At 49.5% G+C, this 16452-nt stretch overlaps 1 protein-coding gene across 4 annotated transcripts in view; it reads left to right on the top strand.

Moving 5' to 3' along the window:
- The window catches only part of SUN2 (Sad1 and UNC84 domain containing 2), a 127271-nt gene that overhangs the window by 96638 nt on the left and 14181 nt on the right, over positions 1–16452 (top strand). For all 4 annotated transcript variants that reach the window (XM_030210843.1, XM_030210836.1, XM_030210829.1 and 1 more), the window contains exons 12-14: positions 8347–8506; positions 9046–9270; positions 13303–13387. In XM_030210843.1, the coding sequence (XP_030066703.1) occupies positions 8347–8506; positions 9046–9270; positions 13303–13387 (470 nt within the window). The remainder of the gene's footprint in view (positions 1–8346; positions 8507–9045; positions 9271–13302; positions 13388–16452) is intronic.

Genomic DNA, 16452 nt, shown 5'->3' with positions numbered 1-16452 from the left:
GGCAGTATGAAATAATATCTTACCCCCTAGGGTGTTCAGGAGTGAGGGAGAGGGCAGTGTCAGGTGACATAACAGATTGGCATACACTACTGTAACTTTGCTCAGAGATTGGCTCTCGCATGACGTAGCTGGTCATCTGACTAGCCACTAATATTCAGTTGAGCCGGTTATTTTGCACTGAATATTAGCGCTAGCCAGCTAAGTACCATTTAACTGGCCAGGTGGGGTTCCAGTTAAATGGTTTTGAATATCGTCGAGGGAGAGGGGAGTGTTTATTTCAGTAGGATTTAGCACAGTAGAGCCCCAGATTATTTGTATTCGAATTTAAATCACTATTCGTCTGAATACGAATATTGTATTTGGGGCACTATATTGTATAAATATTCTGTACAGCCTTATTTAAGATCCTTTATGGAATGGGGCCGAAGTACTTGCTTCAACTTATCTGTAGGCCAGCAGTCAACTGGTATCACCTAATAGGTAATTCTATGGTTTTATCCTTTCCAAGTCCTAGAGGTAATTCTTCTGTGAAAGTGTTTTCCTCTTTATTTTCTTATTAAGCTACTAGTTCTTGATCTACTTTACCTAAAGAGATAAAGATTCTTATCTAGCTATGCTATTTTTAAAAAATCTATCAAAGCTGTCCTGTTTCAAAAATATCTTCTACTAAGACAGCATTAGGTTTGCTATTAGTATGTCTTTTGTCTTGTATTAATCTGGAAGTTCCTATATAAATAATTTAGTCTCGTTTATAATCCGCTTAGAACCGTTGATGGGAATCAGCAGAATATAAAATGCGTAACTATAATTCTCCGAAGACAAGCAGGCTGCTTGTTCTCACTGATGGGTTGACGTCCACGGCAGCCCCTCAAACCGGAAGGAAAAACTCTCACGGGAGGTCCCGCACGCAGGGCACGCCCACCGCGCATGCGCAGCCGTCTTCCTGCCCATGCGCGACCATTCCTGCTCAGTTTTTTCGCTTTCCACGCTGGAGAGAGACGCGCCTTTGTCCCTGTCCGTGTCAGCTCCGGAAAACCGATTTGCGGCCTAGTCCGCAATTTTCTTTATTGTTTTTTGCTTTCCGGGCCCCCTCTTTAAAAAAAAAGACGAGGACTTTTCCTTTTCGTCGAGTTTCTCCGTTTGTTTCGCCTCGTCGCGGCCTTGTAGCCGCGCGTCCGTTCTTTATTTTGTGGTGTGCCCTTTTACCGCCACCATCGACGATTTTGACCTCGCCGACACGATTTTTCCGTCAATGTCCTCAAAGGTCCCGAGCGGATTCAAAAAGTGTGGTCGGTGCGGCTGGCAGATCTCGCAGACCGATCTTCACGCTTGGTGTCTCCAGTGCCTCGGCCCGGAGCATAATTCCAAGGTGTGCACCTTGTGTCTCGGCTTGAGAAAGCGGACGCAGGTGGCGAGGCAAGTTCTTCGGGACCGTCTTTTTGGAACTTGCGTTGGCCCTCGGCATCGGTGTCGACGGCCGGGTCTTCGGTACCGGTACCGATGTCGTCTTCGACGCCGACTATGGCACCGACCCCAGGAGTACAGGTTCCCTTGGCCCGATGACCTGACGGCGGCGGTGAGCGACCACGTGGGCAGTCCGCCCCGGCCACTCCCGCTGCTCAGGGCCATCGGGACCGAACCCTGTCGGATCCGACCCCCAGAGGGCGCGGAGACTCCACCTCCTCCTCGTCCATGCCACGGAGCGCCGATGACGGGCATCAAAAGAAAGCTGCGAAGAAGCACCGTCATCGGTCGCCCACGGCGCATGGGACTGGCAGCTCCGGGACGTCAAGAGAAGACTCAATCCCCAAGAAGTGCCAATGCCGGGAGGAGCGCTCCCCCTCTATCGAAGAGGTGTCGATGCGCAGGTCGTCGGGTACCCCGGTACCGTCTCCTGGACCGGGGCAGCTTCCAGCACCGACGCCCGCACTGGCCCCCCAGCCTCTCCCGACAGCGGGTCTAGACGAGTGCCTCCAAGCCATCCTCCCAGGGATCCTGGAGGGGCTGATGCGCCAGGCCTTGCCGGCACCGGGGGTGCTTGCGCCCATGGTGCCATTGATGGAAGCGCCGGCTGGCTCTGGCCCTGTGATGCGGTTCGGTCTCGATCGCCACTCAGGTAGAATCCCCGTCGACGTCGATGGAGGGAGCTTCGTCCCCGCCGGCGCGGGAGTCCACCTCTCGATACCATCGTCGAGGACATGGTTCCTCGGGGTTGAGACGGGCCCGGTTGCGGTCTGAGCTGAGAGAGCTCATCTCCGACACCGAAGAGGAGGCCTCGTGGGAGGAGGAGGCAGACCCCAGATATTTCTCCTCCGAGGAGTCTGTGGATCTTCCCTCCAACCCCACACCTTCACCGGAGAGGAAGCTCTCACCTCCAGAGAGCCTCTCCTTTGCCTCTTTTGTCCGGGACATGTCTATTAGCATTCCCTTCCCAGTGGTCACCATGGATGAGCCGAGGGCTGAGATGCTCGAGGTCCTCGACTATCCATCACCACCTAGAGAATCTTCCACGGTACCGTTGCACAATGTCCTCAAGGAGACACTGCTTCGGAACTGGTTGAAGCCTTTATCTAATCCCACCATCCCTAAGAAAGCAGAGTCCCAATACAGAGTCCACACAGACCCAGAGTTGATGCGGCCTCAGCTGCCACATGACTCAGCAGTCGTGGACTCTGCTCTCAAAAGGGCAAGGAGTTCGAGGGATACCACCTCGGCGCCCCCAGGGCGGGAGTCTCGCACTCTGGACTCATTTGGGAGGAAGGCCTACCATTCTTTCATGCTCGTGACCAGGATCCAATCTTACCAGCTCTACACGAGCATCCACATGCGGAACAATGTGCGGCAACTGGAGGACCTGGTTGACAAGCTTCCCCCGGAGCAGTCCAGGCACTTTCAGGAGGTGGTCAGGCAGCTGAAGGCGTGCAGAAAATTCCAGTCCAGGGGTATCTATGACACCTGTGATGTGGCATCCAGAGCCGCGGCCCAGGGTATAGTGATGCGCAGACTCTCATGGCTGCGTGCCTCTGACCTGGACAACCGCACCCAGCAAAGGCTGGCGGATGTCCCTTGCCGGGGGGATAACATTTTTGTCGAGAAGGTCGAGCAGTTGGTGGACCAACTACACCAGCGGGAAACCGCTCTCGACAAGCTCTCCCACCGGGCGCCTTCAGCATCCACCCCCACTGGTGGACGTTTTTCCTGGACCAGGCAGGCTGCACCTTACGCTTACAGCAAGCGTAGGTACAACCAACCGGCCCGAAGGCCTCCTCAGGCACAGGGACAGTCCCAGCGCGCTCGTTCCCATCAACAGCGTACGCCTAAGCAGCCCCCCTGTGCCTCCACAGCACAAGCAGGGGACGGGCTTTTGACTGGATCCATGGGAACATAGCCGCCATCAAAGTAGCCGTGCCGGACGGCCTGCCGGTCGGGGGGAGGTTGACAGTTTTTCACCAAAGGTGGCCTCTCATAACCTCCGACCAGTGGGTTCTCCAAATAGTGCGGTGTGGATACACCCTAAATTTGGTCTCCACCCCTCCAAATTGTCCACCAGGAGCTCAATCCTTCAGCTCCCATCTCAAGCAGGTACTTGCAGAGGAACTCTCCGCCCTTCTCAGTGCCAATGCGGTCGAGCCCGTGCCACCCGGGCAGGAAGGGCAGGGATTCTATTCCAGGTACTTCCTTGTGGAAAAGAAAACAGGGGGGATGCGCCCCATCCTAGACCTGAGAGGCCTGAACAAGTATCTGGTGCGAGAAAAGTTCAGGATGCTTTCCTTGGGCACCCTTCTCCCCATGATTCAGAAAGACGATTGGCTTTGTTCCCTGGATTTAAAGGATGCTTATACTCGCATCCCGATACTGCCAGCTCACAGACAGTATCTGAGATTCCGTCTGGGGACACGTCATTTCCAGTATTGTGTGCTGCCCTTTGGGCTCGCCTCTGCTCCACGTGTGTTTACGAATTGTCTCGTGGTGGTTGCGGCGTACCTGCGCAAGCTGGGGGTGCACGTGTTCCTGTATCTTGACGATTGGCTGGTGAAGAGCACCTCAGAGGCAGGAGCTCTTCGGTCCATGCAGTGCACTATTCAACTACTGGAGCTGCTGGGGTTTGTGATAAATTACCCGAAGTCCCATCTCCAGCCAGTCCAATCTCTGGAATTCATAGGAGCTCCGCTGAATTCACAGACGGCTCAGGCCTATCTTCCCAAGGCGAGGGCTCAGAACCTTCTGTCCCTCGCCTCCCAGGCCAGAGCGTCCCAGCAGCTCACAGCTCGGCAGATGTTGAGACTCCTGGGCCATATGGCCCCTACAGTCCATGTGACTCCCATGGCTCGTCTTCACATGAGATCAGCTCAATGGACCCTAGCTTCCCAGTGGTGCCACGTCACAGGAAATCTGGAAGATGTCATCCGCCTGCCCACCAGTTGTCGCAATTCGCTGCGCTGGTGGACGATTCCAACCAATTTGACCCTGGGATGCCCGTTCCAAATTCTTCAGCCGCAAAAAGTTTTGACGACTGATGCATCTCTCCTGGGGTGGGGAGCTCATGTCGATGGGCTCCACACCCAAGGGGTGTGGTCCCTCCAGGAACACTGTCTTCAGATCAATTTCCTGGAGCTCCGAGCAGTCTGGAACGTGCTGAAGGCCTTCAGGGATCGGCTGTCCTTCCAAATTATCCAAATTCGGATAGACAATCAGGTTGCAATGTACTACATCAACAAGCAGGGGGCACCGGATCTCGCCCCCTGTGTCAGGAAGCCGTCAGGATGTGGCGATGGGCAGGCCAGCATGGCATGCTTCTCCAGGCCACGTACCTGGCAAGCGTAAACAACAGTCTGGCCGACAGGCTGAGCAGAGTCATGCAACCGCACGAATGGTCGCTCCATTCCCGGGTGGTACGCAAGATCTTCCGAGAGTGGGGCACTCCCTCGGTGGACCTTTTCGCCTCCCAGACCAATCACAAGCTGCCTCAGTTCTGTTCCAGACTTCAGGCACACGGCAGACTGGCATCGGATGCCTTTCTCCTCCATTGGGGGAACGGCCTCCTGTATGCATATCCTCCCATACCTTTGGTGGGGAAGACCTTACTGAAGCTCAAGCAAGACCGCGGCACCATGATTCTGATCGCGCCCTTTTGGCCCCGTCAGATCTGGTTCCCTCTTCTTCTGGAGTTTTCCTCCGAAGAACAGTGGAGATTGGAGTGTTTTCCAACTCTCATTTCGCAGAATGACGGAGCGCTTCTGCACCCCAACCTTCAGTCTCTGGCTCTCACGGCCTGGATGTTGAGGGCGTAGATTTTGCTTCCTTGGTTCTGTCTGAGGGTGTCTTCCGTGTCTTGCTTGCCTCTAGGAAGGATTCCACTAAAAAGAGTTACTTTTTTAAGTGGAGGAGGTTTGTCGTTTGGTGTGAGAGCAAGGCCCTAGAACCTCGTTCCTGTTCTGCACAGAACCTGCTTGAATATCTTCTACACTTATCAGAGTCGGGTCTCAAGACTAACTCAGTAAGGAATCACCTTAGTGCAATTAGTGCTTACCATCATCGTGTAGAGGGTAAAGCCATCTCTGGAGAGCCTTTAGTCGTTCGATTCATGAGAGGCTTGCTTTTGTCAAAGCCCCCTGTCAGCCTCCTGCAGTCTAATGGGATCTCAACGTCGTTCTCACCCAGCTGATGAGACCTCCTTTTGAGACACTTAATTCATGCCATCTGAAGTACTTGACTTGGAAGGTCATTTTCTTGGTGGCAGTTACTTCAGCTCATAGAGTTAGTGAGCTTCAAGCCCTGGTGGCTCATGCGCCTTATACTAAATTTCATCATAACAGAGTAGTCCTCCGCACTCACCCCAAGTTCCTGCCAAAGGTGGTGTCGGAGTTCCATCTGAACCAGTCAATCGTCTTGCCAACATTCTTTCCAAGACCGCATACCCGCCCTGCTGAACGTCAGTTGCACACTTTGGACTGCAAGCAAGCATTGGCCTTCTATCTGGAGCGGATACAGCCCCATAGACAGTCCGCCCAATTGTTTGTTTCTTTCGACCCCAATAGGAAGGGGGTCGCTGTCTGGAAATGCACCATCTCCAATTGGCTAGCAGATTGCATTTCCTTCACTTATGCCCAGGCTGGGCTGACTCTAGAGGGTCATGTCACGGCTCATAGTGTTTGAGCCATGGCAGCGTCAGTGGCCCATTTGAAGTCAGCCACTATTGAAGAGATTTGCAAGGCTGCGACGTGGTCATCTGTCCACACATTCACATCATATTACTGCCTCCAGCAGGATACCCGACGCGACAGTCAGTTCGGGCAGTCGGTGCTGCAGAATCTGTTTGGGGTTTGAATTCAACTCCACCCTCCTGGGCCCGGTTTTTATTCTGTTCAGGCTGCACTCTCAATTAGTTGTTCTTCGTAGGTCAATTTCTGTTATGTCCTCACCGTTGCGAGGCCCAATTGACCCTGTTTGTTGTTTTGAGTGAGCCTGGGAGTTAGGGATACCCCATCAGTGAGAACAAGCAGCCTGCTTGTCCTCGGAGAAAGCAAATGATACATACCTGTAGCAGGTATTCTCCGAGGAGAGCAGGCTGATTGTTCTCACCTACCCTCCCTCCTCCCCTTTGGAGTTGCGTTTTTCCTCATTTCTCTGCTTGTCATTTAACTGAGCGAGAACGGTCACGCACGGGCGGGAAGACAGCCGCGCATGCGCGGTGGGCGTGCCCTGCGTGCGGGACCTCCTGCGAGAGTTTTTCCTTCCGGTTTGAGGGGCTGCCGTGGACGTCAACCCATCAGTGAGAACAATCAGCCTGCTGTCCTCGGAGAATACCTGCTACAGGTATGCATCATTTGCTTTGTTTCACCTTTCCCTCTTCATTTGTGGCATCTCTGGCACAGTGCTTCCTGCTTCAGTTATAGGAGCCCCCTTCCTCCCTCACCTTCTATCCAACACAGCATTATCCCACTCAACTCTTCCATTTATTCCCCCTATACACATGATACAAAAGAACATAAGATAATGGGGTTGGGATGGAGAACCAGTACAATGCTGTCCCCTAATGGTTAGCCGAGAGCAGAAAGTAGTGTGATCAACACAACACTTCCAAAAAGCCAAGGAGACGAATAATTAAAAGTAGTTCTTTAATAAAGGATGAGACTCGACACGGCACCGTGTTTCGGTGAACAATGCCTGCCTCAGGAGTCTGTATGTTGTCAATGCCAGTAAAAAGAACTGGAGAAAGAACAAACCAAATCAAGCCTTTAAAAAGACTAATGATTGGTAAGTGTACCAGGCACGTGGGTAAAAGAACGAGCAAAACTGCGAGGAAAATCGAATACAATAAGTGCCTAACAGGAAAATCGCTGCCAAGAGACACAACCAGGCCTGGGGCAAGACTGCCCCCCCCCCCCCCCCCCCCAGCACTCGTGCTACTCCTCACATTCGGGCCACCGCCCCTACCCCTTACCTTCCTCGGCCTGTTGTCTCCTGCTCCTGTGTGCTAGGCCCCGGATGATTGTATTAACACGATAACCCAGGTCACCTGGGTTGTCGTGTTAGTGCAATCATCTGGGTCCCGGCATGCAGGAGATAGACCCGGAAGCAGGAAGAAGCTTGCTGACACCAGGCCCCCCTCCCCTCTTGGAGGCTGGACCTGGGGAATTTTGCCCCCCCCCCCCCCCCCCCCACCTCTCGGCAGTGCTGGCTAATGCCCTGATCAATCAGACAAGTTTCACGCCTTGCCATGTTGCTGCCATACTGCGTTGGTTAGGGTATTTAGTGCCACTTTGTGCAGGCTATCCCAGTGCCACTTGGATGTGTAGGCTGCATATTTTCCCAGGAGATTTGCCAACCTCACAACATTGCTGAAAAGGGGTGTCTATCTGTAGGAGCTTGGATGTGTACAGATTTCTGTCTGCTTCATGGTTGAACGATGGGGAATATTCTGTTTTACAGTTGGTTGTTCAGGGGTTAACCCATAATGCAGTCGGGTTCTTGGGCAACTCTTGTAATTGGTTACTTAAGCAAGGAATTTCTACCTTACAGGTCATAAATCTTGTGGGCAGGCCAAAGGGATAATTCTCTTCTTGGAGAAATTGGGAGTATAGGACAGCCAGATCACTGTACTTGGAAACAAGTTTTAGTTATATAAGTTAATGACTAAACATGATCTCAAATGGGGAGGAAGGTGGAAATCTCATCACATGTTTTGTCATTGCCTCTCAAATGGGTCCTGAGATTGTGCCTGATGTCTTATGTGTGGATGAATTTGATTTTGTGGCCTTATCACTGGAAATCACTATTAGTAATTTGTAAACATTCTTGTTCCTGGCTGTGTTTCCCTTTCTTATGTTCCTTCACAAATGCAAGACAAGAGGACCAGAAGGAGAACACCTTGCAAGACCTGTCGCTGTTGAAGGAACAGCTGGTCAGCCTGAGGAGGGAGCTGGGAGCCATCATGGAGACCCAGCGGGGCATGTCCGAACGCATGAACTCTTTTACAGGACAGATACGAGGCATGCGAGATGAGGTGAGATTCGGAAACTAGATTGTTACTGTTGCTCTCTGCAAGACATTTTATGGTCTTCGACGAGCATGTTGGTGAATTTGGATGTGTTTCCCATTGGATAGGTGTCTGCATTTCTAAACCCAGTCACCTCTGGGGGCACTCATTAATAGCTGAAGCCCTAGCAAAGATGGCGAGAACTTATGTGCGTGCGGAGTGCACCCTGTTAGATGGTCCTTCCAGAGCAGAGTTGGGCATGGGCAGGGAAGCTTCCACTGTCGCTGCTCACCCTCTACCTGCTCTGTAGATATATGAGGGACTTCAGTTTCTATTATGTTTGTTTTCTGAAGAATGTCCAAGTAGTCTATTTATGCTTTTTCTTGAATTCCTTTTTTTTTTTTTTTATTATTATAGATTTAAATTTATTGAATGCTTTTTCAGTAAACAAAATGTAAAGATACACAACATCAATATTGCTGACCACCTTCCCCCCCCCCCCCCAGTGAAACATTGTTTTTTCTTGAATTCTGCCTTAGACGGCCTCTCCTGTCTTGTCATTTCAGGTGGAGACCCAGTTCCCACAGTGGGTGCACAGGCTACTTTTACAGGACGGGGGTGGTGGGGAGTCCTTGTCTGGGATTTTTGTGCAGCAGGAGAACATGGAGAGGCAGCTAATAGAACTGGAACGGAGGATCCTTGCTGGAGTCTTAGAAGAGCAGAAGAGGTCCTCAGAGCGTAGTGCTGCAAGCATTGGGTCGGTGCTGCAGGGTGGAGGTGTCACAGAGGAAGTGAGTGAAAAAAAATCTGTTGACTTTCTGTTCGTCTCTTGGTGTCCCTTCCATAACATCTGACTGTTATGAAACCAGCAGCTTCCCTACCCATTCCTTTTTATTTTATTTTATTTATAAGAATTTAATTTTACAAGCACTAAAATAACTTGCCAGAAATACAGACAAAATAATACAAGAATTATTTCAATCAGGTAATTATAAACTCTTCCTTAGACCACAAAATAGGGAGAGTGAAACAAGACAAGGAGAGCAATTAAACAACAGTAAACAAAGAAAATGTGGTATTAACCTGATTATCCCCCGTTATTTATTATCTGAACCATTATTCCACATTGATCGTCCACGGTGTATAGTCAATTTATTTCGTTGGAAACATACTTATTGTCCAATATTAGTGGAAATAATACAACTGATTTCATTTTTTCTCTTTTAAAACCAGAAATTATTTAACAATACAAACACTTGAATCTCTAATCCAATTCCCACTGATTAAGGTAATCCCAGTTTCACAGGCTTCACTCCTTTTGAATGTAGTTGCAAAAACCTCAGAAAGGCGGTATATCAAGTCCCATTTCCCTTTTGAATAAATATACTAAGAGGAATCATTTCAGAGGAAAAAACTTTAGGAGTCATACTCGGAACTCTGGGAAAACAACAATCTCGATATTAATCATCTGTAATAATATTCATTTTGTTCAAATTTTTCTGGGCTATTATCATCTTCAAAATCTTAACCATTTCCTATTCCTGTAGAACTTAATTTGCCGTATCAATTTTTCATTCTCAAAGGATTCAATTAGATTATCCATGTGGCTCACTAATAAGATTATATCGGAAGCAAACTTATTTACTACCACCGTTAGGTCCTGGAGCGCCTTCCAGATGATATTCAATGTAACCTCCACGGGTGCCAAAAACTCCAAGCTGGTAGCTCTTGCGGGTTTAGGAGTGGCACTGCCGACATGAGTTCAGCTGTAAACGACTTCAGTTTCAGCATACACTCCTAACTCACTCCTCCACTCCTTTGGACATGGTGGTTAAGTGATTCGGGAGCGATGAAGTTGTTTCCAGGTCCAAGAGTGTCGATGCTCCTTCGCTGGCGCTAATCAAAGGACTCACCAACCCAGTCATCTGTGGGCAGCTCGTCACGCAGCGGTCCCACACTTGCTGCACAAGGGACAAAACGCTGGCCATCGGCGGCTGACCCCCCGATTGTCCCCTTCCTCTCAGGTAACTGGCTCATTCCTTTTTATATGTGGGCCAAATCCATAAGCACCACCTGTGAAATAGGAAATGCTATTTCCAGGGCCATGATACTCAACTTTGAAAACGCTGGGCTTTATATTTAAACAAGTAGGAAAGCAGGTGGAGTATGACTCATGGTATTATTTTCAGCCAATCATTGTTCAGGGTGAGTAGTGAGTTTTGTGGGTTGGGAATAGGTGGAGTGGTGGGGGATGGGTAGGAATGGGGTTGATAGGTGGGAGCAGAGTCTGGGGTGGGACAGTTGGGGTAGATGAGGTAGTTCTGGGAGGTTGTTGAGGGAGCACAGGTGGGGTGGGAGAAGTAGTTCTAGGGATATTGTTTGGTGTATGGCATAGTTGAGTTGTTGGGGAGTGCTGGGGTAGTTTTATTTATTTAGTTAAGATTTCTTACCCACATGATCTAAGAATTCTCAAATGTCAAGACATACTAGGACAATGCAACATAAAATTATCAAATCAGTTTACTCCATCAAGACATCAGTTTTGGAGGGTTGGAGACAGTGTGGGAGAAGAATAGCTACAGGGGGTTATTTTGGGGGGTGGGGCAGTTTGATGCTAGATTGGGTTTGATAGAGTAGTTGTGGGAAGGGGTAGTTTTTATGGATGGGGCACTTTGAGAGATGGTGGTGCTTTTGCTAGAGGGGTTAGATTTTGAGGATGGAGTAGTTTTAGGAGGGTGGAGGACCAGTTGTGGGAATTGTTTTGCTCAGGGAGTGAGAAGAGTAGAGAACAGTGAAGAGACAGTTTTAAAAGGAGGAATTCTTTAACTGCTGTGTTTCACTATATGAAAGCTTCAATGCTACAAAAGCTGGAACAGCTCCTGTCAGAGAAATGCATTGGGCCATTATTATTGTGGTGGGAGGTAGGAGTTTATTTCTCTAGAACCCAGGGGCATAGTTTGTCTGATCTTCTATTCAATCAATGCCGGTCTTCTAGTTGTAGCTGCAATCGGTCACATGATTGCTGGAGTGGGGGGAGGGGAGAGCAGTAGAAGTTTATAAGATGCAAGAGGAGGGTGAGTGAATGGGAAGGAGCACAAGGAGGAGCTAGAGGGGTAGGAGAGAAGATGATAGGGGAGAGAGGGCGGGAGTGTAGAAAAAAGAGGGAAGAGGATATATAAAGGGGAAGAAGATGGGGAAAGACTGAGTGACAGGAAGGTAGCATAGAAGAAAGCTTGGGAGAGAGGCCTATGTTTCCTAATTTACAGAGAAACCCTTATGAACTCCCCAAAGCTACAGTTCAGTGGACCACATAGAGCCAATCACATGCAGTGACCTTCACAGATCTGGCTGTTAGGGACTTGGCCAGGCTTTTACATCTCGGCCACATGACAGTTGTGCTGGTAGGTTTTCAGATTGAAAAATGTCCAAGCCTATAAAGGTGGATTTTCTGCAGGATATTTTAAGGAGGGTATGAGGGGCAGGGGCATTCTCTTTGAACGCTTGAATATTTGCTCTATCACTGGTTGTTGCACTGAAGAGTTTCATCTTTGCAGGCAGTCTCAAGCTAAGACTGTAGTTATATACTGGCCGATTTTCAAAGCGATTGAAGTGGGCAGAAGCCTCCAAAAAGTGGGCAGGCCAGTGGTGATGCTGGGGGAGGCACTGAGGAGGAGCCCAGGGTTATGTGGGTGCCAGCAATATTCAGTGCCGGCACCCGCATAGCTAAGTGGCTTAAGTAAGGACAGTTCAAAAGCTGTCCTAAATTAGGTTGCTTAGCTGTGCAGGTGCCAGCACTTAATATCGTGCTGGCACCCACATAACTAATTTTTTTTTCTAAAACCCTACCGGCCTCTCTAATACACCCACCTCCTTCATACCCCCACCACCACAATTTCCTAAGTCCCTCCCTCTCCTTAAATGAACCCCCCCCCCCCATCCCCTCCCAATGTTTAAATAGGCCCCCTGGGCCTACCTGTCTCCCTGGTAGTCCAGTGGGTTTCTTTGGAGGCAGGAGCATAGCCCCCTTGCTCCTGCCTCTTCGTGGGTGCCTTTCAAAATGGCTACCATGAGGCTGCAGGAATGGGGGGCTACGCGCCTTCCCCCAAAGACTCCCGCTGGACCACCAGGGAGAGAGGTAGGCCCAGGAGGCCTACTTAAACATTAGGAGGGGATGGGGGGGTTTGTTCAGGGAGGGAAGGGACAGGAAATCGTGGCTGGGGGGGGGGGGGGGTATGAGGGCAGTGAGTGTATTAGAGGCTGGGAGGGGTACAAGGAGGGGTTGTTTGTTTGTTTTTTTTTAAAATAGATATGTGGGGCCCGCAGAACTCTCTTATATGGGCCTAGCTGAATATCAGTCGGGCCCATAAAAGTTCCAGCATCCTGCCCACCCGTACTTAGCCCCCAGTATTCAGTGTTGGTGCCCAGACATGGCCCAGCACTGAATATTGGGACTAATTCAGCCAACAACGGTAAGCATTAAAAAACAAACACTGACTTCTGCTAGCTGAGTATCGGAGAGATAGTGTACCTGTATTTAGTTTCTTTTGTGAATTGCTTAGGTCAACTTTTTGCTGAATATGTGATCTATAAGTCTTTACATATGAAATTGATGAATAAAGAGGACTGAGGGAGCATTTAAGATTAAAAAACTAAAAATTAACAAACAAAACATGCATATAGGAACAGTAGGTTCTTTGTGACCAAAATAAAGACACCATGCACTGCCTGTATTGTAGTCTGCCCCTTGTCTTCCCTACACTATCTGTGAGCTCAGCAGAAGCCCTTCACAGTTGTTCTTTCTCTTGTTTTCTTCTTTTTCCTAGCAAGTCCATGCAATTGTAGCACGTGCCTTGGGTCGGTACAGTGAGGATCGTATTGGACTGGTGGATTATGCTCTGGAGTCATCAGGTGTGTAAAGCAAGACCTTAAGTGTGGTTGGAAGAGTCCTGTACTTACCTGCATAAGATAACTGAAAGAAGAGCCAGAGTCCAAAAAAACAGCAGTCCAAACCCTTCCTACAAACCCGGGACTTTAGTTGATTGACCTTGGTTATGTGAGATCAGCCAGAAATAGCCCAGAAAATGAATTTAAACTGATGTTTTATTTTTTTCGGTTTTGTACTTTTTCTCCATTTCATTCAATTGATTTTGATCTGTAAATCATCCTTTCCATTACGTAGCTTCCCACTATTACAGAACCTGTGGGATAGTTGTGTCCATCAACCAGCAGGTGGAGTTAGAGAGCTAAACATTGAGCTGAGCTATATCTCTCTTGGCATCCAGTCCAGCTACTTAGTATTTTCTATGTTCAGCAGGTGGATGGACACACTTTTCAGCCTCTGGTTCTGAGTGATTTGCTGGGTCCCCAGATGAGCTTTGCAGATGGCTTGAGTCTACAAAGTCATATCTGGAGGTCTTCAGATCCCTGTCTGTGGTGCCCTGTGAATTGACTTCTTCCCTCCCTTCATCTCTCCCCTGTTTCCTGTGGAGCTCTCCATTTCCAGCACAACAACCTTAAAAACAAACAAAAAAATAGGAGAAAAGAGGTTTACTGGAGAGCATGGGACAGCGTATCAGTCCTGATTCTTTCTCATCTGGGGTAAGACTTATGAAGACTGAGCTTGGGGGAGGGAGTGAGCAGTTAGTAGTGGTAAGTCTGAATAAGTTTGACTCTGAACCAATTGAAGAGGCTGCACATTCTGCTTGGTGCAAAGGAGAGATCCTGACTCACGTCTTGGGACTGTGTTGTGCTTTGCTTGAATGGCAACTTCCGTGGAGGCAGTTAAATGGTTTTCCTGTTGTGGGCCCCACCTCCAGCGTCGGGCGTTGCAGTGCTTGCAAGTCGGGAATCCCACAGGACATGGAGGAAGCGGTTGGCAGCAGCACATCTTAAGATTTGGCACAGCATCCGAATATGCAGGGGACCGATCTCTCCCTGCCGGTGCACAGTTTGATGCAGGAGAGCGCGGGAACAGGCGCCATTGTGTTGGGGCCAACTGGCAGTGAAGAACAGCTTCTGTCTGATCACGAGCAGAGCACAACCACCATTGTATAACCTCAGGGCCTGACAGAGCATTCAGTTGCATCGGGATCTTTGTTTTCTCTGGAGTTTATATTGCTCTTACACCAGGCCTATTTACTGAAACAGGGACAGTCAGAGTTGCTACAAGGTGCTTCAGGTTCTCACCCCGCTGCCCCTCCGGCTCCTAAGTAATCTTGTTTAGCCTCATCTGTCCATCCTGGAGGTCTGTCTATGCTTCTCTCTTTTTATCTGATGTGACCTTGGTTTATTCAGAGGAGCCATTATTGAAGGAGCTATTAGAGGAGGGAGAGCTCCCTCCTGAGGGAGGGGGATGACCCGAAAGTACTGAGGTTGTTTCATAAAGATGAAATCCATGCTGTGTTTCTGAGGCATTGGCAGTGCTGTCCATTGAGAAGTCTTCTGCTTCAGCATCAGGAGTTCCATCTTTGCTGATCATGAGTGGACTTTAGAGGTCCTTTTAAGGCCTTCCCGATGCATCCAGACATTCAAGACCTGATTACAGCAGAATGGGTCTCGCCGGACGTGGATCTGAGAGTGGGAACAGTGATGGCTCGCCTCTACCTGTTGATTCCTGAGGAGAAAGAGAAATTGCAGCTTCCCAGAGTGGACTCTCTTGTTATGGCGGTAAGATTACCTTGTCATTGGAAGGGGACATTGCCCTAAGTGACCATTAGGATAAGAAGCTAGAAGGGTTGCTGAAATAAGCCTATGAAGTGGTCTCTTTGGGCCTTCAAGTGACAGTGTGCAGCTCGATCATGGCTGAAGTGGCATCAGCAGTTTGAAATACAAGACGAGCACCATAACGCTCAGCTGAAAGCGGGTTTGGCTTACTTGGCGGATGCTATTTATGACGTGTTACGGCCCGCAGTATGTCTGTGGCTATCACGACACGTTTGCATTCTGGTTGCAGCATTGGGCAAGTGGCTATTTGGAGAAGATCTCAGTAACTTGGTAAAAAGACCTTGTGGAAACTAAGCCACAGTGGTGGCCGGAGGATAAGCCAAAAGCCTCTGGTCATCCTTCCTCAGGGTGCTTTCAATTTCTAGACAGCAGACAGTACCAGCCTGGTCGTCAGCAGGGGCCACGGTCCAAGTTTTCTCTGACGTCTGGTGGTGGAGGCGGCCTCCCTCATGAGTTGGGCGGAGAAAAATCTCTGCTTGTCAGCCACTCACATCATCAGCAGGTCCTTGAATGTGGTGGTGAACTTTCTCAGCAGGCACTCCTTGGACCCGGGAGAATGGGAACTATCCAACCAGGGTTTTCAGCTGATAGTGGATCGATGGTGTTCTCCTTTTATGGACTTGATGGCGACAAAAATGAATACCAAAGTGCCCAAGTTCTTCAGCGGTTAGAAAGGATCAGGCTCGATGGGGATCATTGCCCTACTGCAGCCTTTGCCGGAGACACATCTAGCGTATGTCTTTCCTCCTTGGCCCATAGTAGGCAGTGTATTGAAAAGGATTGCATTGTAACGGGATCAAAATAATTCTCTTTGCCCCGGATTGGTCGCGGAGGCCATGATATGCGGACCTGATTCAGCTACTGGACGGGGATCATTTCTGTCTGCTGCAGGTACACGGCCTACTAAAGCAAGGTCCGGTGCTCATGGAGAATCTGTGCCCCTTTGGTTACGGTTTGGCATTGAGTTCTTTGATTGGGTGACAGGAGAATTGAATCAGGGACGAGCTATGGACGTAATCTACTTAGATTTCAGCAAAGCTTTTGACATGGTTCCCCACAGGAGGCTCTTAAATAAACTGGAGGGGCTGAAGATAGGACCTGAAGTGGTGAACTGGATTAGGAACTGGTTGACGGAGAGACGCCAGAGGGTGGTGGTGAATGGAATTCGCTTGGAGGAGGGAAAGGTGAGTAGTGGAGTGCCTCAGGGATCAGTGCTGGGGCTGATTCTGTTCAATATATTTGTGAGTGAC

The sequence above is a fragment of the Microcaecilia unicolor genome, chromosome 1 (assembly GCF_901765095.1).
Source record: "Microcaecilia unicolor chromosome 1, aMicUni1.1, whole genome shotgun sequence".
Classification (NCBI taxonomy): domain Eukaryota; kingdom Metazoa; phylum Chordata; class Amphibia; order Gymnophiona; family Siphonopidae; genus Microcaecilia; species Microcaecilia unicolor.
Note: the sequence above shows the minus strand (reverse complement) of the source record. Positions and strands in the feature narration are given on the sequence as shown.